At 39.4% G+C, this 22,772-nt stretch overlaps 3 protein-coding genes across 11 annotated transcripts in view; 2 read left to right on the forward strand and 1 right to left on the reverse strand.

The window, feature by feature from the left end:
- On the forward strand, positions 1–13,907 carry Acc (acetyl-CoA carboxylase). Of its 8 annotated transcripts, none has more exons than XM_070674376.1 (12): positions 813–1,526; positions 1,826–2,123; positions 4,800–4,923; positions 5,003–5,333; positions 5,473–5,770; positions 5,857–6,070; positions 6,142–6,475; positions 6,674–7,134; positions 7,246–11,091; positions 11,217–11,496; positions 11,569–11,849; positions 11,916–13,907. In XM_070674376.1, the coding sequence occupies exons 1-12, from the start codon at positions 1,496–1,498 to the stop codon at positions 12,528–12,530; spliced, it is 7,113 nt and encodes a 2,370-aa protein (XP_070530477.1). In that variant the 5' UTR covers positions 813–1,495; the 3' UTR covers positions 12,531–13,907. The 8 variants fall into 8 exon arrangements, with proteins under 8 accessions (XP_070530483.1, XP_070530484.1, XP_070530477.1 ...); XM_070674377.1 differs by having other exon boundaries at positions 814–1,690; XM_070674379.1 differs by having other exon boundaries at positions 814–1,493.
- The window catches only part of LOC139113322 (SID1 transmembrane family member 1), a 13,140-nt gene continuing 2,962 nt past the window's right edge, over positions 12,595–22,772 (reverse strand). The window contains exons 1-10 of one of the 2 annotated variants that reach the window (XM_070674398.1): positions 17,121–17,489; positions 16,678–16,868; positions 16,309–16,604; positions 16,077–16,224; positions 15,929–16,012; positions 15,533–15,862; positions 14,897–15,446; positions 14,558–14,826; positions 14,286–14,495; positions 12,595–14,185 (exon numbers count right to left, since the gene is read on the reverse strand). In XM_070674398.1, the coding sequence (XP_070530499.1) occupies positions 13,898–14,185; positions 14,286–14,495; positions 14,558–14,826; positions 14,897–15,446; positions 15,533–15,862; positions 15,929–16,012; positions 16,077–16,224; positions 16,309–16,604; positions 16,678–16,857 (2,355 nt within the window). In that variant the 5' untranslated portion in view covers positions 16,858–16,868; positions 17,121–17,489 and the 3' untranslated portion in view covers positions 12,595–13,897. Of the gene's footprint in view, positions 14,186–14,285; positions 14,496–14,557; positions 14,827–14,896; positions 15,447–15,532; positions 15,863–15,928; positions 16,013–16,076; positions 16,225–16,308; positions 16,605–16,677; positions 16,869–17,120; positions 17,490–22,772 lie in introns of those variants that run through there. The other variant, XM_070674397.1, reaches the window with a different exon arrangement.
- Pi3k92e (phosphatidylinositol 3-kinase 92E) overlaps positions 18,115–22,772 on the forward strand; it is a 6,684-nt gene continuing 2,026 nt past the window's right edge. The window contains exons 1-9 of the mRNA XM_070674394.1: positions 18,115–18,863; positions 19,027–19,485; positions 19,695–20,132; positions 20,227–20,657; positions 20,741–21,028; positions 21,106–21,384; positions 21,495–21,764; positions 21,851–22,165; positions 22,241–22,703. Coding sequence (XP_070530495.1) covers positions 18,699–18,863; positions 19,027–19,485; positions 19,695–20,132; positions 20,227–20,657; positions 20,741–21,028; positions 21,106–21,384; positions 21,495–21,764; positions 21,851–22,165; positions 22,241–22,703 — 3,108 coding nt within the window. The 5' untranslated portion in view covers positions 18,115–18,698. The remainder of the gene's footprint in view (positions 18,864–19,026; positions 19,486–19,694; positions 20,133–20,226; positions 20,658–20,740; positions 21,029–21,105; positions 21,385–21,494; positions 21,765–21,850; positions 22,166–22,240; positions 22,704–22,772) is intronic.

Genomic DNA, 22,772 nt, shown 5'->3' on the forward strand with positions numbered 1-22,772 from the left:
CTCGACTCGCTTCCCGTCGCGAGACCTTCGGCGACGGCGGCACGGTGCACGTCAGGTGGAAACATCGAGGACAGGATCCTCCGCGAGTCTTGATCCCCGGTCGCGCGGCACGACCCGCTAACTCGTCGCGAATGACAGACCAAGAACAAGGGGACGAACCTAACCTCTTGGAGAAGCAGCGGTCCGCACCGGCGCGCAAGATCCGTCACCGGTGAGTCGTCCTGCATTCTGCGTTTGTTTTCGCGCGCCTCGAGGAGCGACCCAGAGTCAGATTAAAGAGCGATTGACCAGCTCGCCGGCGAGGCACGGATTCCCGGATTTTTCGATCGAAAATGTCGCTCGTTCCTCGAGACCGCGCTCTGAGAAGCGACGAACCCCTCTTCCCCGCGACCGCGTCACGCCGCAAGCGGCCAGCCAATCGAGGCGGCTCGCGCGTCGCCTGACACTCGACACGGCCAATCGTCGGCGTCCCCTAATTTTTTGAGAAACTCTCGTGAAGCTCCGGCCCACGCGACGGGGACGGTCTACGATTTGAAATGCGATCTTGAGGGAGACGAGCACTTTTTGAGCCGCAAAAAGGCACGAAGGGAGAACCGTCCGTCGCGAGCCCTAGTCTCGTCAAACCGAGATGTTGTCACGATGGGAGAATCAAATTCGTTGCGGTAAGTCTTTCTTCTCTCGTATACTCCCGAGAGTGCAGACTTTTACTCGCCTGTCGATAGCGATTTTATTGCGTTCACTTTCGTTTCAATTCCGTAGATGATTCATTCGCAAAGCTCGGCACCTGCGATCGGGGATTCGCCGAACGGAGAGTGCACCTCGCTTCCTCGAGTCTTTTTACTTGCTTGACGCGTGTGATTGCCTTGGCGGCGATGTAAACAAAAACGCGCGTATCTTTTCGGCCTTGAGTCTGCGTCACGTGAGTAAATTAATTAATGAAGCACCGCCGCGCTCGCGGCCAGTCGTCGCCTTGGTCATCAATAAAAAACAAACTACAAATATAGCAACCAGAGTGATTGACTGTGACTGGAGACCAGAAAGGGAATCGAGGATAAAGAGATAGATGCTCGAAGATGCCAATGTATCAATGAAGAAGATTAAAGTGGGTTCTGAAGACCCAGACCTGGTTCTCATATCAAGCGGTCCGATAACGGCGCTCAAAGTCACGGAGATTAACTGCGGCGGCGCGGTTTCGAATGATCGACGTGATTGCCGCATGACCGGCGAGCGCTTGTCGCCAACGACCCTTGAACCCGCGAGCCCCGCTCGTGCTTGGCCCGTGCGAGACGTGTACGCTACCCCGCACCGCGGGACGGTGGAGTTGGTCCCGCCTGAATCTCGCCAGTGCAGCGCGGGCGACCTGGCGCGAATCGCCGTCTTCAGTCCGTCCTGATCAGCCTACGATACCTGCACGCGGCTCGCTTCAGTCTGATTATACATGCCACTTAACGTAAAACGGGAGAAGGCGCCTAAGTGGAGAACGTAACCACGGGGTATGCTACGCTACCTTCTGGACATCCTGTACGGTACTTTCCTCACAATTCGTAACTTGTCCCTTGAAGAAATCACCTAGGTAGCCACGTGTGTGCGTACCTTGTCTTCTTTTCCTCCACTTCCTGACTCTTCTTTTTTCCTCTTCTCCTAGTTATCCGCTTACCGAAAAGTGCTACGATTCTACGCGATCTTCTTGGTGAGTAGCTAGCTCCCTCGAGAGCACCCTTGGCGCTTGATCCTCCCCAAGGAGATCGCCGTGATTCAAACCATGTTATCCTCCCGAAATCGTTCCTCGACTCGGACGTGTACATCAGCGAATGTGTTTTTGAAGGTATCGTCACACGCGATTCGGAGCGAACGTCTTCCGGTGCACCGGGACCCAGGGAGAAGACTGTCAATATCCCGAGAGCCACTTACGCGAAAGGGATGGCGGAGGCACCGGTGAGCTTTGTCGTCGGGGAACCCGAGCATGAGCACGAGCACGAAAATGATCCCGATCCCAATCGCGATAGCGATTTTAGCGAGATGCTGGAGATCGAGGATAGTTTTCCCGGCGAAGGAAGCGATAATGGGAATGCACACGTCAATCATATCGCGACAGGACTGGTCGAACGCCGCAAGCGGCTCAGGTGATTTTTGTTTTCCTTTTTTTTTTTTTTTTATTGTCCTTTTTCTCTGTCTCGTTATTAATTGCAAAAGTAAACCCCGATGCATATTCCCCGCCAGATGAAACAAACCCGATTATATCGTACAAATCTTGGCAAGGCGCGAATCACGAGAATACGAAGAGCAAGAGGAATTGAAAATTCATCAACTTGCGCATCTACATTGACTTATGAGGAAGTTAAAGAAGGAAAGGGAATTTAGTTCGACGTATGTCTTTTTTAACTGAACTGCGCAACCTTTTTCACCTTTGTGACCGCCAACAGTGAACATTTAAATATTCAAATAGTCGTCGCCACGCAAATACGACTACCGCATTCTATAAAAATGTGATTTTTCTAAGCGCTCTCGCACACAGTCTCTTAAATCATTATCGAGAACGTTTTGCGTTTTAGATAAACCGTGAAAATCTACACTCACCACCGATCGATTTCTTGGTTTACATTACTGTAATCAGCGTGAATCCGACCTTACATGGTTATCGCTGTTACTTTTAAAGAAACCGATAACGCAAAAAACAGTCTTTTTTTTTTCTTGCTTTTTAAACACACGCGTAAACATTTTTCGCACACAAGGTACAATTATGAATTACAAGTAGCATAAATAAGACATTATCGCATAACATGACGTGCTTTTTTTCGACAGGAATAAAAAAAAACTAAATGAAAATTTATCGCTTTTTTGCGTGCCGACTTTTAATATATAAAACATTAGTCAAGGAACAAATGATTGCATAATGTGTTTTCACGCCAATTTTAGAACGTTTCGTAACCCGCTATAGGTTGAAACTTTTTTGTTCATTTTTATTTAAATTAAAAATATGATATTTAATGATCAGAAGAAAAAGTAACCATCAAAGCAAATCTCCAAAAAGGTTAAAGGCCTTTAAATTCCTTTAACGTATATCTGATGACCGCTACTTTTCGCTCAATACACGAATGCGCTTGATAAGCAAATTCTGAAATGTCGCACGTTGATCACGTGAACGATACAACATTATCAATCATTGTAAATGTAATTTTAATCTTTTTCACGCCTGTGCTATAGATATTATTGTTTTGATAAAAATCTTGATCAATGTAAGATCGCGTGTCGCAAAGTAGATCGCGATTTAAAAGTAAATGCATCGTATCATTTTATATTTAATTATATTGGAATGAGATATAAAATTATGAAACCTGTTTCGAGGTGATTTACGTTTTAATCCTACGTTGATATTTTTATATATTAACTGACTTAATTTGTGCGAAAAGAATAATTCATTTAATATAAATATTGAAGATTTTCGAAATATGAAAATCAGCTGCAAATTTTTATCAACCGTGGCATTAATTTTTTTTTAAATCGATTAGTCTTGTCTGTATATCTCATTTTCACGTTGTAAAAGACAATGGAGATATTTTATATGAAACTGAGTGAAACTCATTACACAACGATAGAGTTAAATAAGATCAAATAAAGGAGAATGAGAGACCTTCTCCAGTTTATCACTATCTTTTTGTTTTCCGATTTGCATTCAGAAACCCATAGTGTCATTCATACGTTAAAATATAATTTTATTATTAAGTTTTAACTGTACATGCAGGATCGATAAAAAATTAGAAAGGCCCTGTTTGCGCTTCTCTCTCTCTCTCTCTCTTTTTCTCTCTCTTCCCGAGCGACAAGCACGTGAAAAAGGTAGGGGAATTCGCGTGTGGTGAGGAAGGAAAGCCGTTTGGATAATCAGTAAGAAACTCGTCAGTGAACACTCGTCTTCCTTGACCGTCAACTGAAGAGTTACAACGTCACGTATAAATTTTTCGTTTACTTCTGTGCAAAAAAAAAAAAATGCTTAAACTTTGCAATGCAGAACAGCTGATTAAAAAAGTGTAGTGATTCAGAAATTCTTCAGACTTTATATTTACGGTGGTACTAGTAGCAAGTGTAAAATTAATGCCTCGACATGCATTTTAAAACTCGTCATCGTCATAGCAGTATTCCTGGATAAAAGATCTCGCTCAGTATTCAATTCTGGGAATACCTTGGCTGTTTATAACGAGCACTCTAAATCTGGATTGGATACACATTTTTTTTATTTGTTGGAGAGTTGCATAATGAGACGGATAAAGAGATTTATCTTGACTGAAAACACGGAGAGAAATCCAAATTGGAAGGTCTCAGATAATGTGCCTAATTGCGTCTCCAAAACGAATATGGCGAGAAACAGCGAAGGCAGCATGGATACCGAAAAGAAAAGTGCAGACGAGACGCGAACAAATCATCTATCGGTTTCATCTATCGTTTCAGGATTAAAGTAAATTCTGCTTCATGACTGTTTAACTTTGAATAATCAACGAAGATATTAACATGCTAACGTGCGTCACGCAAGCCATAAGAAAATGAGGAAAAGATCGTTACTGATATACAAAAATGTAATCACAGATAAGCTGAGAGTTAGAATACTATGGATAAAACGTGTTTATTTCGTGGATTATTTAATTTTTTATTCTTTGTACGTTTCGCGAGATATTTTTATTTATAATGTACTCAAAGTGGACGATATTTATGGAAATTGTATACAGAGCGCAATTTAAGAAATTTAAGAATATGCATCATCAAGCATGATAATGTAAAATGAATATTTATATACTTCTGCTCAACAGGCCCAGCATGTCACAGGGCACGGTGATGATCCAAGCGCAAAATCGGCTTTACGAGAAAGATTTTACCGTTGCGACTCCTGAAGAATTTGTTCATCGTTTCGGAGGCACTAGAGTTATCAACAAGGTAAGCGAGCAAGATGTCGAGCGTGGAGCGCGTATAGAGATTGCCATGAATCTTTACATCACAGATTACTGTTTTATAGGTACTGATCGCCAACAATGGTATCGCGGCGGTTAAATGTATGCGATCGATTCGACGTTGGTCGTACGAAATGTTTAAAAATGAAAGAGCGGTGCGTTTTGTGGTCATGGTCACGCCGGAAGATTTGAAGGCAAACGCAGAATACATTAAAATGGCAGACCAGTACGTGCCTGTACCGGGTGGGACCAACAATAATAATTATGCTAACGTGGAATTAATTGTCGATATTGCAATACGTACGCAAGTCCAGGCAGTTTGGGCTGGATGGGGCCACGCTTCGGAAAATCCTAAACTTCCAGAGCTACTCCATAAAAATAACATCTGCTTTATTGGTATGAACAAGATTAAAATTAAATTAAATTAATTTAAATTAATTAATTAAAAATTTTAATTTTTTTAATTAAGTTAAATTAAAGAATAAGAGAATTAATTCGCGTTGATGTTCTCTTCTCATTTTACATTTTTTGGCAGGACCATCTGAAAAAGCCATGTGGGCTTTAGGAGACAAGATCGCCTCCAGCATTGTTGCTCAAACTGCGAATGTACCAACGCTTCCTTGGTCAGGATCGGATTTGACGGCACAATACAGTGGGAAGAAAATCAAGATATCGTCGGAACTTTTCAAAAAGGGATGCGTTGCCACCGTAGAGGAATGTTTGGCAGCGGCTAACAAGATTGGTTTTCCAATTATGGTAAAAGCGAGCGAAGGTGGTGGAGGCAAAGGAATTAGAAAAGTTGAAAATGCTGAAGAGTTACCTGCGTTGTTCAGGTAAAACTTATAATTTTGGTTCGAAAAAAAGACTAATTGTATAGCATTGTGTAATTAATTTCATCATAAGAATTGTTAACGTTTAGGCAAGTACAAATCGAAATACCTGGTTCGCCGATATTTATTATGAAATTGGCTAAATGCGCTCGCCATTTAGAAGTGCAATTATTAGCTGACAACTACGGTAATGCAATATCATTGTTTGGGCGTGACTGTTCCATCCAGAGAAGACATCAAAAAATTATTGAGGAGGCACCTGCTGTAATCGCTATACCAGAAGTTTTCGAAGCAATGGAAAAAGTACATATTATAAAAATTATATTTTTAACTGTTATTAATTATACTAGTAATTATTTATTATCGCACAATAGGCTGCTGTAAGATTAGCAAAAATGGTGGGATACGTTAGCGCAGGTACCGTTGAATATCTGTATGATACTGCGGGCAGATATTATTTCCTAGAGTTGAATCCTCGTCTTCAAGTGGAACATCCTTGTACCGAAATGGTGTCGGACGTGAATTTGCCAGCCGCTCAACTCCAGATAGCTATGGGCTTACCGTTGCATCACATTAAAGATATACGTCTTTTGTACGGTGAAAGTCCTTGGGGCGATAATCCGATCGATTTTGACCAGCCACGTCATAAGCCTCAACCTTGGGGCCACGTTATCGCGGCTAGGATCACCAGTGAAAATCCTGATGAAGGTAATAAAATTGCTTATAATAGAAAATTTGTAATTTAAAAATTAATAGAAATTAAACAAGGTGTTGCGTAGTAAACTATCGCTTTTTCGGGATTAGTAGTAGAATTTATTGAGAAAAGTTTTATGTTATTTTACGCTTTTTGCGTTAATAGTCGAAATTTAATTTTTAAATATTTTGTATAATTTGCTTAAATTTTAGGATTTAAACCAAGTTCCGGCACAGTACAGGAGTTAAATTTTCGATCATCTAAGAATGTATGGGGCTATTTTTCGGTTGGCGCTTCAGGTGGATTACACGAATTTGCAGATTCGCAATTTGGCCATTGCTTCTCTTGGGGCGAAGATCGTAATCAAGCTAGAGAGAATTTAGTTGTAGCCTTGAAAGAATTGAGCATTAGAGGCGATTTTAGGACGACGGTCGAGTATCTTATTACTTTGCTAGAAACAGATTCTTTTCAACAGAATAATATAGATACAGCATGGCTTGATTTACTAATTGCTGAACGTGTTCGAAGCGACAAACCAGACGTTTTACTGGCCGTTACATGTGGAGCGCTTCATATCGCCGATAGAGCGATTACAGCCGCTTTCACTGGCTTTCAAACTGCTTTGGAGAAAGGTCAAATACAAGCCAGTAACGATTTGGCTAACGTTGTTGACGTAAGTTTCAATTATTTGAATAATATTGTGCAAAGTGCTTTTACAGTTACTCGGAATTAATTTTATGGATTTTTTAAATTTCTGTTTTTTTCACTACATTCTGTGTTACAGGTAGAACTTATTAACGATGGATACAAATATAAAGTACAAGCTGCCAAATCTGGTCCCAATACTTATTTTCTCGTGATGAACGGCTCTTACAAAGAGATCGAAATACATCGTATGTCGGACGGTGGATTGCTGCTTTCGCTGGACGGAGCCAGTTTTACGACTTACATGCGTGAAGAAGTGGATCGTTATAGAATCGTGATAGGAAACCAAACGTGCGTTTTTGAAAAAGATAATGATCCATCCTTACTGAGATCACCGTCTGCTGGCAAGTTAATTAATTTTTTGGTCGAAGATGGTGGCCACGTTGACGCCGGTCAAGCGTACGCTGAAATTGAAGTGATGAAAATGGTTATGACCGTTACCGCTAGCGAAGCAGGCAGTGTTTTTTATGTAAAAAGACCTGGTGCTATATTAGAAGCCGGTACGTTAATCGCACATCTTGATCTTGATGATCCATCGTTAATTACGAAAGCGCAAGAGTACACCGGACAATTTCCCGCAGCAGCCACGCCGGCTGTACCAGAGAAACTGAATCATCTTCACGCCAAATATCGAAATGCTTTAGAAAATACATTGGCCGGCTACTGTCTTCCCGATCCGTTCCATTTGCCACGTCTACGTGAATTAATTGAGAAGTTTATGTTTTCGTTACGAGATCCTAATTTACCGTTGCTCGAATTGCAGGAGGTAATTGCAACGATATCCGGCAGAATTCCTGTCTCAGTTGAAAAAAAAATTCGTAAATTAATGTCGCTGTATGAACGAAACATTACATCGATTTTAGCTCAGTTTCCGAGCCAGCAGATTGCTGCCGTAATCGACGGGCATGCGGCGACTTTGTCCAAGAGAGCGGATCGAGACGTATTTTTCTTGACTACTCAAGCTATAGTACAATTAGTACAAAGATATCGGAACGGTATACGTGGTCGAATGAAAACTGCAGTGCACGAACTTCTTCGACAGTATTACACGGTTGAAAGTCAATTTCAACAAGGCCATTACGACAAGTGCGTTTCCGCATTAATAGAAAAGTACAAAGATGACGTAGCTACAGTAACTGGCATGATTTTCAGTCATAATCAAGTCACAAAGAAAAATGTCTTAGTCACTATGCTAATTGACCACTTGTGGGCTAACGAACCCGGTCTCACGGACGAGCTTTCAAGTACATTGACAGAATTAACTAGTTTAAATCGCACGGAACACAGTCGCGTTGCTCTGAGAGCCAGGCAGGTATTAATTGCCGCTCATCAACCTGCATATGAACTTAGGCATAATCAGATGGAATCTATATTTCTTTCTGCGGTGGATATGTATGGACACGACTTTCATCCGGAAAATCTGCAGAAGCTTATTCTGTCGGAAACTTCTATCTTCGATATACTTCACGATTTCTTTTACCATACTAATCGTGCAGTATGCAACGCAGCCTTAGAAGTTTACGTGCGACGAGCTTACATCAGTTATGAATTGACATGCTTACAACACTTGGAGTTATCTGGCGAGATTCCATTAGTGTACTTTCAATTTGTTTTACCTAGCAATCATCCTAATCGTCAGAATCAATCTCTGGTGGATCACAGAGCCGGCGCAATGGCAGCCTTTCAAGATCTTGATCATTTTAGTCAGTACGCGGATGAGATTTTAGATTTGCTGGAAGATCTATCGAGCCCCACGCCGGTAATGTCTGCGAAACTTTTGGAGGCAGTAGAAGCCGTCGGAAGTGAATCACGGCACAGTACATCAATTAACGTTTCTTTGAGCGCAGGCGAGACAATACCTACGACAACTACAGCAACTACCAACGACAAATCTGTCGAGCCAGTTCATATCTTGAGCATCGCGGTTAAAGAGAACGGCACTGAGGATGACGCCACTATGGCTAGGATGTTTGGAGATTGGTGCGCAAATAACAAGGATGAGTTGATATCTCGCGGCATTCGAAGAGTTACATTCGCCGCGCTTATGAAGAGGCAGTTTCCTAAATTCTTTACCTTCCGTCAACGAGAGGGCTTCGTCGAAGATAGAATTTATCGACATCTCGAGCCCGGCTGCGCTTTTCAACTGGAATTAAATCGCATGCGAACTTACGACCTCGAAGCGCTTCCAACGTCGAATCAAAAGATGCATCTGTATCTGGGCCAAGCCAAAGTCGCCAAGGGTCAACAAGTTACAGATTATCGCTTTTTCATCCGTTCTATCATACGGCATTCTGATTTAATTACGAAGGAGGCTAGCTTTGATTATCTTCACAACGAGGGTGAGCGCGTTTTATTAGAGGCAATGGACGAATTAGAAGTCGCGTTCTCTCATCCTCTCGCTAAGCGTACTGAATGTAATCACATTTTCTTAAATTTTATACCCACGGTTATCATGGATCCCAGCAGAATAGAGGAGAGCGTGACGAGCATGGTACTGCGATACGGGCCAAGATTGTGGAAGCTGCACGTTCGACAGGCGGAGATAAAAATGACTATACGACCTGCACCCGGAAAACCTACTTCTAACGTGCGTTTGTGTATCGCCAATGACAGTGGCTACAGCATTGACTTGCATCTCTACACGGAGGCTACTGATCATAAGACTGGTATTATTCGCTTTGAATCTTATCCACCTACCACGGGAAACTCGGCTAATTGGAGGCCGGGCCCTATGCACGGTTTACCGATTTCCACGCCGTACCTGACCAAAGATTATCTCCAAGCGAAAAGATTTCAAGCACAGAGCGCCGGTACGACGTACGTGTACGATTTACCGGACATGTTTCGGCAACAGCTCGAGAAATTGTGGCAAAGATACATTGAGGAAACGCCACTGAGTGAAGGTCAAAGTCCAATTACGATTCCTAATCCGGTGATGGACGTTGTGGAGTTAGTATTGGAAGGAGAGCAGCTGGTTGAGCAAAAACGATTACCGGGCGAGAACGACGTCGGCATGGTCGCGTGGCGATTCACTTTGTATACTCCGGAGTATCCATTTGGCAGGGACATGATACTTATCGCCAACGATTTAACATTTATGATAGGATCCTTTGGAACGCGCGAAGATCTCGTATTTTGCAGAGCTTCCGAAAAAGCGAGGCAGCTTGGATGTCCACGCATATATTTCGCCGCCAATTCTGGAGCACGTATCGGTCTAGCCGAGGAAGTAAAAGCTCTTTTCAGAATTGCATGGGAGGACGAGAGCGAGCCGGAGAAAGGATTTAAATATATATATCTTACGCCCGACGATTACGCACGTTTGGCGCCCTTTAATTCGGTGAAGGCTTCGCTAATCGAGGATCCCGCGGGAGAGTCACGCTACAAAATCACGGATATCGTCGGCAAGGACGACGGTTTAGGAGTCGAGAATTTAAAGTACGCGGGTCTAATCGCAGGAGAGACTTCAAGAGCATACAACGAGACTATTACGATCTCTATAGTATCGTGCCGTGCGATCGGTATCGGCGCCTACCTGCTACGTCTCGGCCAAAGAGTAATTCAGATCGAAAATTCGCACATTATTCTTACCGGCTACAGAGCGTTGAACGCTGTACTGGGTCGTGAGGTTTATGCTAGTAACAATCAGTTGGGCGGTACGCAGATTATGCACAATAACGGAGTATCTCACGCGACCGACCCTCGGGATTTAGACGGAGTGGCGACTGCTCTCATGTGGCTAAGTTACTTCCCTAAAAATAAAGGCGCTCCATTGCCAATACTATCGCCCACTATAGACCCGATCGACCGAGACATCACTTATATGCCTACGAAAGCGGCCTATGATCCGAGATGGATGTTGGAAGGTAGAAATTGTCCAGAGTCAAATGCTTGGGAGAGCGGCTTCTTCGATCGCGGCTCGTGGCATGTGAGTTTTACACTTTTTTTCGTTTTTATATCGATTCGATATACCAATTCGATATATTAATTCGATATGTCAATTCGATAACAAATTTAATAATTTAATTTTTGTCTTATCATCATCATCAACAGGAAATAATGAGACCATGGGCGCAAACGGTAGTGACTGGGCGAGCTAGACTCGGTGGCATACCGTGCGGCGTTATCGCTGTAGAAACGAGGACTGTCGAGCTACATTTGCCAGCCGATCCTGCCAACTTAGATTCGGAAGCGAAGACGATATCTCAAGCGGGACAAGTTTGGTTTCCCGATAGCGCGTACAAAACTGCTCAGGCTATTCAAGATTTCGGAAAGGAGGAGCTGCCGCTATTTATTTTCGCTAATTGGAGAGGCTTCTCCGGCGGCATGAAAGGTAAGTTCGATCGCTGCTAGCTTAATTAATATTTTTATTTTCCTATAATCATTTTGTTACTCTTGTTTATAGACATGTACGAGCAGATTGTTAAATTCGGCGCCTATATCGTGGATGGATTACGACAATATTGCAAACCGATATTCGTTTATATTCCACCAAATGGAGAACTCAGAGGCGGCGCTTGGGCGGTCGTTGATCCTACAATAAATCCTCGTTTTATGGAGATGTTCGCCGATAATACCAGCAGAGGTGGTGTCTTGGAACCCGACGCCATCGTAGAAATTAAATTCCGTAACAAGGATCTTGTAAAAACTATGCATAGAGTCGATACTGTTATACTGAAATTAAAAGTACGTAAACGAAATTTTTTTATATCACATTTCTGACATGTTCGCGTAATTTGTACATGTTTTTAGGAAAAATTGTTGGCTGCAAATACCGCAGAGGAACGAACTGATATTGAAGCGCAGATTCGTAAACGCGAGCAGATCTTGGAGCCAATGTACCGTCAAGTCGCCGTCCATTTCGCTGATTTACATGATACGCCGGAGAGAATGTTCGAAAAGAATACAATTCACGAAATAATACCGTGGAAAAAAGCGCGCGGACTATTTTATTGGCGATTACGACGAAGACTTTTTGAAGAAGAAATTAAGAACGAGATCTTATTAACACAGCCCAGTCTCGATGTCAGACAAGTAGAAGCAATGCTTCGACGTTGGTTTATCGAAGACAAGGGAGCAACAGAATCATATTTGTGGGATCAAGATGAAGCTGCAACTTGCTGGTTAGAGGCACAATGTAAAACTGAAAATAGTGTGGTATCGCGTAATATAATGTGCGTAAAAAGAGACGCAGTAGTAACACGTATCAAAGAGGCTTTGGAAATCTGTCCTGAAATAAGATTGGACGCGGTATTGGAGATTGCACATAGATTACAACCGTCTGAACGAGCGGAGCTGCAAAGAACTTTGTCACAATTAGAGACAACTGGACAGGAACATCATAAAGATTCGAGCAGTTCGTCCTGAATGCATTTGACGTAACCGTACCTGGTCCACGCTGTGTATCCATTCCAATTTATTAATATTTAAATACGCATCAATAGTACAATTTATTATCAAAGATATATTATTATCCATATCAAGGTAAATATGTTCTGGTAAGGGTTAATAATTAAGTAGGCAATTTTAAATGTGTTCCATAAGATTTGATTTTTTCCAAACTTTAGTTGAAATTTTGACATGATCACGATCCTTTCTTTGATATTAATTTGCGCCAGGATACAGATGATTTAAATTTTAATAAACTTATTTTTTTAAAGTTTATTAAAAAAAATACTAGAGTAGTGTCAGATTAGTTAAACTAATTTTCTCGTAATTTCTTTGGTACAAAGCGTTACCTACATTCAAAGTTTTATATTTAGGAAAAAACAAAAAGGCGCACGCCACATTCGTTTCATAATAAATTTATAGATCACAATTGTATATGGGAATATATAAAGATTTATACCTAAAATATCACATGTTCCTTCAGTTACGAATTCCTGAAATTCTAATACTAAATACGATTTTTTTGTAGATGAAACTGCCAATAGTTTACCGTTCTTTATCACGAAATTAAATGTTGTCTAATTAGAAATCTGAAAATTTATATTAGAATAAATCTACTACGTACCATTAGATCTTTTAATTCTCAATATTTTACAAGTCTTTTATTAAAAGGCCGTTAGTAATAAGATACGCTAATTCGAAACATTTTATAATGTATCTGAAAGAACATGAGTTATTAAATATGCATTATGCTGTATATAATTATATACATACACGTGCATGCGACGCACATAAATATATAAAATGTATATATTTATTTTTTAAAGGAAAACGTTAGGAGACTTCAATGTGGATGAACAATATTTGCTCACGCAACTGCCGTATTTAAATAACGCTGTTTTACGACAGGTGCAAAGATGTATACATTTTACGCGTATAATTACTTGTTTCTCTCTATGTTTTATGGAAGATAACATTTTCTTAACATAATAATAAATTTTTTTTTAATATTATCACACTTCATAAAAAGTGCTATTAAAAAGCACTGGAATTAAAATTTATTTCACATTAACAGACAACTGATCACATGCAATTGTACACTTATTCGGTCTAATCACTCACTCTTTGGTGCAGACAATATTCATCAAACGATTTCTATCACGCATCAGAAATATACACGCACACCACGCTCTACTTCCTATGCTTTTATACAGGATGTCCCTGTATATTTGATATAACTCTTTCGTAAAATTACTATTACCTTTAGCAAACTGTATATCACGTACATACCTCATAAAAAATTGTAAAATTGCGTATGATTTTGAAGCTTATATAAAACAATATTTTTAAAAAACAGCTATTTGACTCCGGTGTACATCTGTTAAGTCGTCGTCTAAAGTAAGTAATACCATAAACGAGAAAAACATGGCTAGCGCCGAAAGAAAGTGCCAGATGTCATGAGAGTCAAAGAAGTTTAATAGCGCGCAAGGCTTATTATAAAGGCGGGATTGAGCCGGCGTAAGTGCCCAAGAAATAGTTTTGTTCACGAAGAAGTATAGGGCTGCTCCCCAAAACAGCATGGATAAGAAAATATAGATCGCGGGTGTGAAAAGAATCCTTTCCCTATGGCAAAGCTGAAAGCAAAATTTTCGTATTAAGAGAAATAAAAAAAATTAACTCATGTTTGGTGATCTTAAGTGACTACAAAAAAAAAAAGAAAAAGATTGTACATACCTTCATCATTATGTAAAAGAACGTGTATAAAATTAAATTGGACATTAATATTGCTAGTAAAAATGTAGCGAAGTTGCCTTGTTGATACATATTTCCGAATATCGCGAGACCGACGTTACATAAATTCGCCAGTACGAGCATTATAAATCTTGCAGGATAAAGCGGTCGAAGTAAATGCCGTATGCCGCATTGTGCCTCATGCTTGAACCTCTGCAAAATATTAATTGCGGAAATGTTTTGCAATAATGTATGATATTAAAGAAATTACATACCTGTATTACTCTTTTAACACCATTTCTATCGAATTTACATCGTCCCATGTAATATATTTGTATAGTCAGAAAAAAGCATATTAATAAATGCAAAATAGAAAATATTATCAGAAAAATCCTGGAGCCATTTAGCACTCCGATCAGTCCTGCGAATATTATAACAGCCAACATTCCAAATGTTACAGGTGCTCTTGCGTTTATATCGGGATGGCGATTTTGGTAAATCTTGATCATACACAGCACTGCGATTACATACATAAAGCTGGTGTCTGGAAATTAATTATGTTAATAAAATTAAAAGAATTATATTTATTAATGCTACAAATTAATGCTACATACCAAATTGAAAATTACTGCGGCTAGGGCATACGTGATAACTCGCCGACAATATACCTTCCATGATCAATGCAGTGCCCATTGCATAAAATAGGCCGTAATGTTGCGGTATACCATAGCATTTAGTTTTCTCGATATCTGGCTCGTTGTGCTCTCGAGAGTAAGTTAAAAAAATGAACAGTAAACCCAGCATAACGTATCCAAAATTAGAGAACACATGATTGAAATCGGACAACAGTAACAGCGGGTGAGCACATAAAAAATTATAATAACACATATCTTGGTTTCCGGTTGTATGAAGTACGCGTTGATACGTCACCGCCAATTGCACAACCGGCAAGGTATAGAAGACCGCAACAGTTATCAGATAATATAAATATAAACGAGATTTATGTCGCAGTATTCTCGGTTCTTTGCGAGCGAGATCGCAAACTGACAGGATAACTTTCGTTCGTATTACGTCTTTATCGGAGAGAGCATCTTCCATTAAATCTATGTCATCCTCATCCAAAGACGAATCTTCTTGCAAAGAATCCCACTGTTTTGCACTGTTCTAAAGCATTTCAATTGTTAAAAACATATTTTGCAAAATACATAATTACGCAAGCAATATTTACGATCAAATTATTTATTAGTTACCTCTCCAACCATCGACGGACTTGGTGCTATACCGGCTACGTTTTCGTTATCATTTTGGCTCTGTTCATCTAACATTTCTTGCATCGCGAGTTTTTTTCTCTCTCTGATATTGAGTACTATTACAGCCGTTATATAAGATACACAAAATCCTAATACAATTGCTGCTGCTGATATTGATGCAACAACGTAATCTCGTTTAGTAATAGTAGGAGTTACAATTAATGTAACATTTTTGGTACGAAGAGGATTACTACCAGCCAATCCATTACAATCGCTGTCATCTCCTTTGACAACGAGTACAACAAAAAATCCTAGTGGATAAGCCTCCCTCTAAAATAGTAATTGTAGTGACTAATTTACTTTACAGTTCCGCTCTACACTTACAGTATCACTTACCGGTACGGTGATACCTCCTCTTCTACTCACAGTCTGCCAGTGTCCAGCAAACTCAATATTTCGTTCTAAATCAAATACAGGACACTGAAAAAGAAAATAAAAATTTATAAGTATTAATTCCATCAAAAATTATTTTACTGCGACTCACCGATGTATTCTGCACAGATACAGTCATACATATGTCATTATCGGACTCGACGCTAACAATAACTGACGAATTTTCATGTTTCGAAAAAATGTAGCCAAAATACACAGGTTCAGATGGGGAAATTTGTGCCTGTATTTTATTTCCTGACCTATACAGAATTAAAAACGTTAATATGAACAAGTATCCACAATTTGGTTCGCAACAAATTTGTATCTGTGTAACAAGCATGTACCTCAAATAAAAATCTTGAACTTCTACAACACTAATGTCAAACGAGACGTTATCATGACTGGCTGTGGAGATACCGACAATAATATACTCCTCATCATTTTGTGCATATCGATAATACTTGGTGGAGCACAAAGTACGACTAGTTTTACTATATGCCACAGTGTCCAAGTCTACACTATTGACAAGCAGAGGTATTTGCCATGACAGAATACTTGTTGTCTGACGTACCACTATTATCAATGGTAAACTGTGAGTTGCATTACTTTCTATCTTGATTCTTGCAGTTTCCAAAGATACCTGCAATTATATATAATTTTATTCAACATAATAGAAGAGACCTGGCTTTTAAATAAACAGTTTTGGAACTTACATTTTTGGTAGGATACAAAAATACATATTCAGTTGAAGCATTTATGGCCTTTCGGTAATTTTCTTCATACTGAGCTTGAATGACAATTGGAGAAAATGATGGAGATGATACTGAAAAAGCTATAGTCCTTGCAATATGGAGCAGCAGTAATAAGAGGGTTAACTTCACAGTATGATGCATCTCTATAATTTCTAGAAGAAAAGGAAAACAAAGTGAACAAAGTTAGTGAACTGATAGTATATTAGCAATATTAGCATCACTGATACTGATGATAATACTAAAATAATGATAAAGTGGAAGATATCACGAAACTGATAAATGTAAAATATTAGAATAAGGATGGGCAAGATAAACAAGATAACCATACATCGATATATTTAAGACATTTCCTATTTCAATTTATATCAAACGAGAAAAAGTTTCCTTGTATGAGTAATACTTACTGTATGAAAGCCTAATAACTTGTGAAGTTATGTTGAGAAAGACGAATTCGTACTTTATTTATTTATGTCCATCGACTGTTCATCCCGATAAAATGCCAAGCACCGAAAATAACTTTGAATACACTAAAATAATTCTATTTCACTTTTTTACTCATGAATTCTCGCCTTCTTAAAAATGCAGTACCAAAATGTTTTTTCAATCGCGTCATCTCGTACAACCATAACTATTGTGATACGCTATGACGCAATAAACATTTAACACACAAGTGATCAGCCATAGTACAACGCGCAATACGAATAAGGAAAGATCCAAAGCTTTCCCTCTTTTGTAATTAAAATACTACAAATATGCAAAATAGCATTATGTCGTAAAAAAAAATATACTAATTATTTGTAATATGTGCGTTTAAAATAAAAATATAAAATGTAACATGCCAGCTTTTCATCCAAAATATTTTTTTTAACTATTTACACTTTTATTTAAATTATTTTTAATATCCATTTTTTATGTTAAATGCCTTTTTTTTAATAAAAAATTAATCTAGTTTAGTTAAAATTAAGTTTTACCACTGAAAATTGCGGTCTTCTGATTTATCTTTAATTCGTACTACTTGCTCGAGTTGGTAGCGGCTCGTAGCAATTTTTTTTGGAACTAAAAAAATTTTAATGGTAAAAAAGTCGACTAAATTTATTAATTAAAAAATTTAATTTCGAGAAAATTTATTATGAGCCGTTAATGTCACTTCGAGCAATTAATATGAATAAATCAAAAGACCGCAGTTCTTCAGTAGTAAAACTCAACTTTAATCAGCCTTTATTTTTAACATTGTTAATTTTTGTTCTAAATTAATATTTTTGTGCTCAAGATTTTTCTTGTAAAAAAATTAATTACATAAATTTTCAGCGCACTTGGGAATTCATTTCGAGGCTATCAGAGATCGAGTTTCGGTCGATCAACGCGCCGCTTAAGGGCGCCTCACACGTCACCCAGCGGTCGCTGCGAGTCTGTAATCGTCATCATCGTCCGTCGTTGGTTGAATGCGAGTTGTAAATAATGGCGGAGTCTGTGCGTTGTTGTTACGTCTAGACGACGATAATGATTACTTGCGTCTTGGCACTTAAACGTACGAGGTATCGGGTCCTGTTCGGAAGGATGAAGCACGTTTTTTCTGCCACGTCGCAAATACGAGGCGACGCCCGCGGCGCTAGGACCCCCTCTGTGTGAAGAAAGAAAGAGATAGAGATAAAGTGCTGAGAGAGAAAAAGAGAGATAGAGAAAGAGTGAGAGAACTAGTGCCTCACGGTGTATGTCGTAATTCGAAGTAAACAGCAACGTGCCCAGCGAGTGCCTGGACGTTACGACACCCGAGATCGAAGACGAAAACAAGGAACTGGGCAGAATGTGCGGCGGGTTCGTCGTGCGACACGAGCTACTTCGGAAACGTTTCTGATAACGTTCCCGTTTTCCCCGTTTCCCCTCCCTGTGATGTGAGGGATTCCTGACGTACGTGGTGCTCGCCCGCCGTATGTGCGTGTTGCCCTCGCGCCAATACGGAGTAACAATTTCAGCTGTTCACCATGGTGCACGGTAACATACCCAACGCATACAAATATAACTTCTGGGCGGAGCGGCCCGGGGACGCGCACGAGCCCGCGGTGGTGGAACTCACGTGCCTGATGCCAAACGGTGTTGTCATACCGTTTGAGATCAATCGCAATATTACTTTAGACCAGATCAAAGAGGTAAGAAGGAACAGTATTTTTTCCCCGGTCCTTTAGCTGTATCGGCAGACTGTGCGTTTTTAAAACAACTCGGATGTACGCGTAGATGTAAAAAGAGAATGACTACATATCGTTCTTTAGACGTACGAAAACAGGAAATAATAACTCGATGGATGCTTTACAGGATCTGTGGGATGAGGCTAGCAAATATCCTCTTCATGGAACACTGAAGGACGCGCCGTCATATGTTTTTTCGTGCATTAATTCGAATGCAGAGATAGAAGAATTACGGGATGAAACGAGGCGTCTCTGTGATATAAAGCCCTTCTGTTCAATATTAAAAGTTATAGAACGCGAGGGTATAAAAAGTGATAGGAACTTAGACTCGCAAATTGGCGTTCTGATCGGTAAAGGTCTGCATGAGTTTGCCGCATTGAAAAATTCCGAAGTCAATGACTTTAGATGGAAGATGCGGCTGTTAGGAAACGACGTGGCGTTAAGTAGGCAAAAAACATGCTGGGAGGAAAAAGTGCACTATCAATTCCCTTCGAGAATAGCGCCAACGCCTGCTATACCTAGAAATATTGAGTCTCGTTTGAAAGATGGAAATATCGTTTTAGTTACTAAATTCGAGAACTCGGAGGTAAATTATTTTAATTGAACGTAAATTATAAATAGAGTTATAAAAAAAGTACTACTATACTACAATTACGATTACGATTACTACGTAATAATTAAATGTATCTTACAATCGTAATCATCTAATTATTGATTATTAAAGTTACTACTTATACAGCTCTGATTGAAAATAGTATTCGAACAAGTTTTCTCATTGCAATTGGTTTATTACAGGCATCGTTTACCTTTCAAATGGCACATACCGCTACGCCTCCTGAACTGCTCGAGGCAATCCTGAACAAAAGAGCAAATACTCTGAAGATCCGTGGTGAACAAGCGAGCGACTTTACGCTTAAAGTTTGCGGACAAGAGGAGTATTTGATCGGTGATGATATTCCACTCATACAATTTGGCTATATTCAGGATTGCCTAGCGAAAGACATAATGCCTGCGTTGGTCACGCTCAATAAACAGAGCGTGCCTTTGGACCAAGATAATGCTTTCGACAATCTGGACGTGGATACGTTGCAACGTACGAAACCATCGTCCTCTACGTTAACGTTACGTAAAAAGGGCAAGCATATCTCGGCGTGGAAAATCGAAGAACCCTTTATTTTCACTGTAAATGAAATTTCTCGATTAAACTGCGATGCCGCGCATCGTACTGTAGAGGTGTGTTTTAATGTTAAAAAAAATTATTCTCTTGAAATAAGATTGCCTGAGATTTTTTATCTAAAATAATTTTTTTTTTCTTTTATATATACAGATTGGACTGCAAGCTGGCCTTTTTCACGGTGGAAAATCTCTCTGCGAAAGTCAAAAAACCAAAGAAATTATTGTAAGTGCCGATGGTAGTTGCGATTGGGGAGAAACTCTGAAATTTGACATTAAAGTCAGAGATATACCACGAATGGCACGGCTGTGCTTTGTATTATACGAAATCAGTAAAACTGCGAAAGGTTTAAAGAGCAGAAAATTGATTAGAGATTCGAAACAAGAATTGTTTATAAATCCTCTATGTTGGGCGAATACGACGATATATGATTTTAAGTCTCAATTAAAAACTGGTGCTATGACGTTGTACACATGGACGTACGCGGAGGATATACAAAATGATGATTTGCTACATCCTCTCGGAACAGTTGTTTCCAATCCACACATAGATAGGGCAGCTGCTCTCATGTTAACTTTTCCAAAGTAATTATTAATTTTTTAAATTAAAAAGCGTTAATAGATTTGTATATTATGTGTTGTTTATATTATACCTGTCTATTTTGTAGTTACGGAAAAGATCAATGCGTCCTTTATCCTACACCGGAAAAAATGGTGGAGTATGCCGAATCATTGCGAGAACAATCTAATGAGCGACTGGGAAAAGATGAGCTAAATCAGGAGTCCGATGTTAGTCAGCAATTAGAACAGTTGAGATTACTAGCTGACAGGGATCCGCTGCACGAATTACACGAACAAGAGAAAAAGACAATGTGGGCATTGAGGCATCATTGCCTTCGTGAAATTCCAACACTTTTAGCAAAACTACTACAATGTGTCGAATGGAACGATCACAGGTACGAAATTAATTTATTAAACATTTATACAGCTGTTGAAAATGACGAAACTAATCAAAATTCATAAACATTTACAGAGAAGTTGCAGAAGCTACGGCGCTTATACAGCAATGGCCAAAACTGCCAGTAGAAAAAGCATTGGAGTTATTAGACTACGCTTATGCCGATCAAAATGTCAGAAATTTTGCCGTTCGCTGTTTAAAAGACGTTACCGATGACGATCTCAGTCTGTACTTGTTGCAACTAGGTCAAGCTTTAAAACATGAAAATTATTTGGCGTGTCCTTTGACAGAGTTTCTTTTAAAACGAGCCCTCAATAATCAGAGAATAGGACATTTCTTATTTTGGCACCTCAGGTCAGTAGCATTTTATACACAATATTAATAATTGTTTCGATACCTCAAATTATCTCGCATACTATTTCTTATTATTTAATTAATTTACTAATTATTTTTACATACATTAGGTCAGAAATGCAAGTTGGCTCAGTATCCGTTCGTTTTGGGCTTATATTGGAAGCATATTGCAGAGGAAGTCAACAGCATATGCTATCGTTATTTAAGCAGATGAAATGTTTAGATAAATTGAGAAGTGTCTCGCAACAAGTGAAACAGAAAAAGGATCGTAAGGCGGCTCTTCAAGGCTTTCAGGATATTATCCAGGAAACGCATTGTCAAGAAGCGATATCCGACGTTCTTAATCCTCTCGACCCAAGTTTTAGATGGAATCGCATCAAGTAAGTTTTTTTTTTCTCATTTACTAAAGTGTTAAACAATATATTTTTTTTTTAATTTTTTTTATCATTTATTTTTATTTTTTCAGAGTTGAAAAATGCCGAGTAATGGATAGTAAAATGCGTCCACTCTGGCTGGTTTTCGAAAACAGTGATCCCTTTGGCGAAGATGTTTACTTAATTCTCAAGCACGGAGACGACTTGAGACAAGATATGTTAACACTCCAGATGTTGCGTATCATGGATAAAATTTGGAAAAAGGAGGGTTTGGATTTACGTATGAATCCATACGGTTGCATATCTACAGAGAACAAAGTCGGAATGATAGAAGTGGTGCTAAATGCGGAAACAATCGCGAATATTCAAAAGGAAAAAGGCACATTTTCGGCAACGGCGGCCTTTAGGTAACAGCATATTATGAAATGACGTAATTTAACGTAAGATTACGAGATGTTCTTAAAACTTCTTTTTATTTGTAGGAGAGGTTCCTTATTAGCTTGGCTAAAAGATTATAATCATACAGAAACGTCACTGAATAAAGCAATCGAGGAATTTACTTTAAGTTGTGCGGGTTACTGCGTAGCGACATACGTTCTTGGGATAGCTGATAGACATTCTGACAATATAATGATTAAAAAGACTGGTCAACTGTTTCACGTCGATTTCGGTCATATTTTGGGCCACTTTAAAGAGAAATTTGGATTCAGACGCGAACGAGTACCTTTCGTTCTGACCAACGATTTCGTACACGTCATAAATAAGGGTCAAACGAAAAAAGGGCACGCTGCCGAGTTTCAGAAATTTCAGAATCATTGCGAGCAAGCCTTTTTAGTTCTACGCCGGCATGGTGGGCTAATATTATCTTTATTCGCCATGATGATATCTACCGGACTGCCTGAACTCTCGTCGGAAAAAGATCTGAATTATCTTAGAGACACCTTGGTAAATTGGCCATCAGTGTACATTACAATTGAGATTATATAAATGGATATATTTAATTAATACTTTTAA

The sequence above is a fragment of the Cardiocondyla obscurior genome, linkage group LG02, assembly GCF_019399895.1.
Source record: "Cardiocondyla obscurior isolate alpha-2009 linkage group LG02, Cobs3.1, whole genome shotgun sequence".
Classification (NCBI taxonomy): Eukaryota; Metazoa; Arthropoda; class Insecta; order Hymenoptera; family Formicidae; genus Cardiocondyla; species Cardiocondyla obscurior.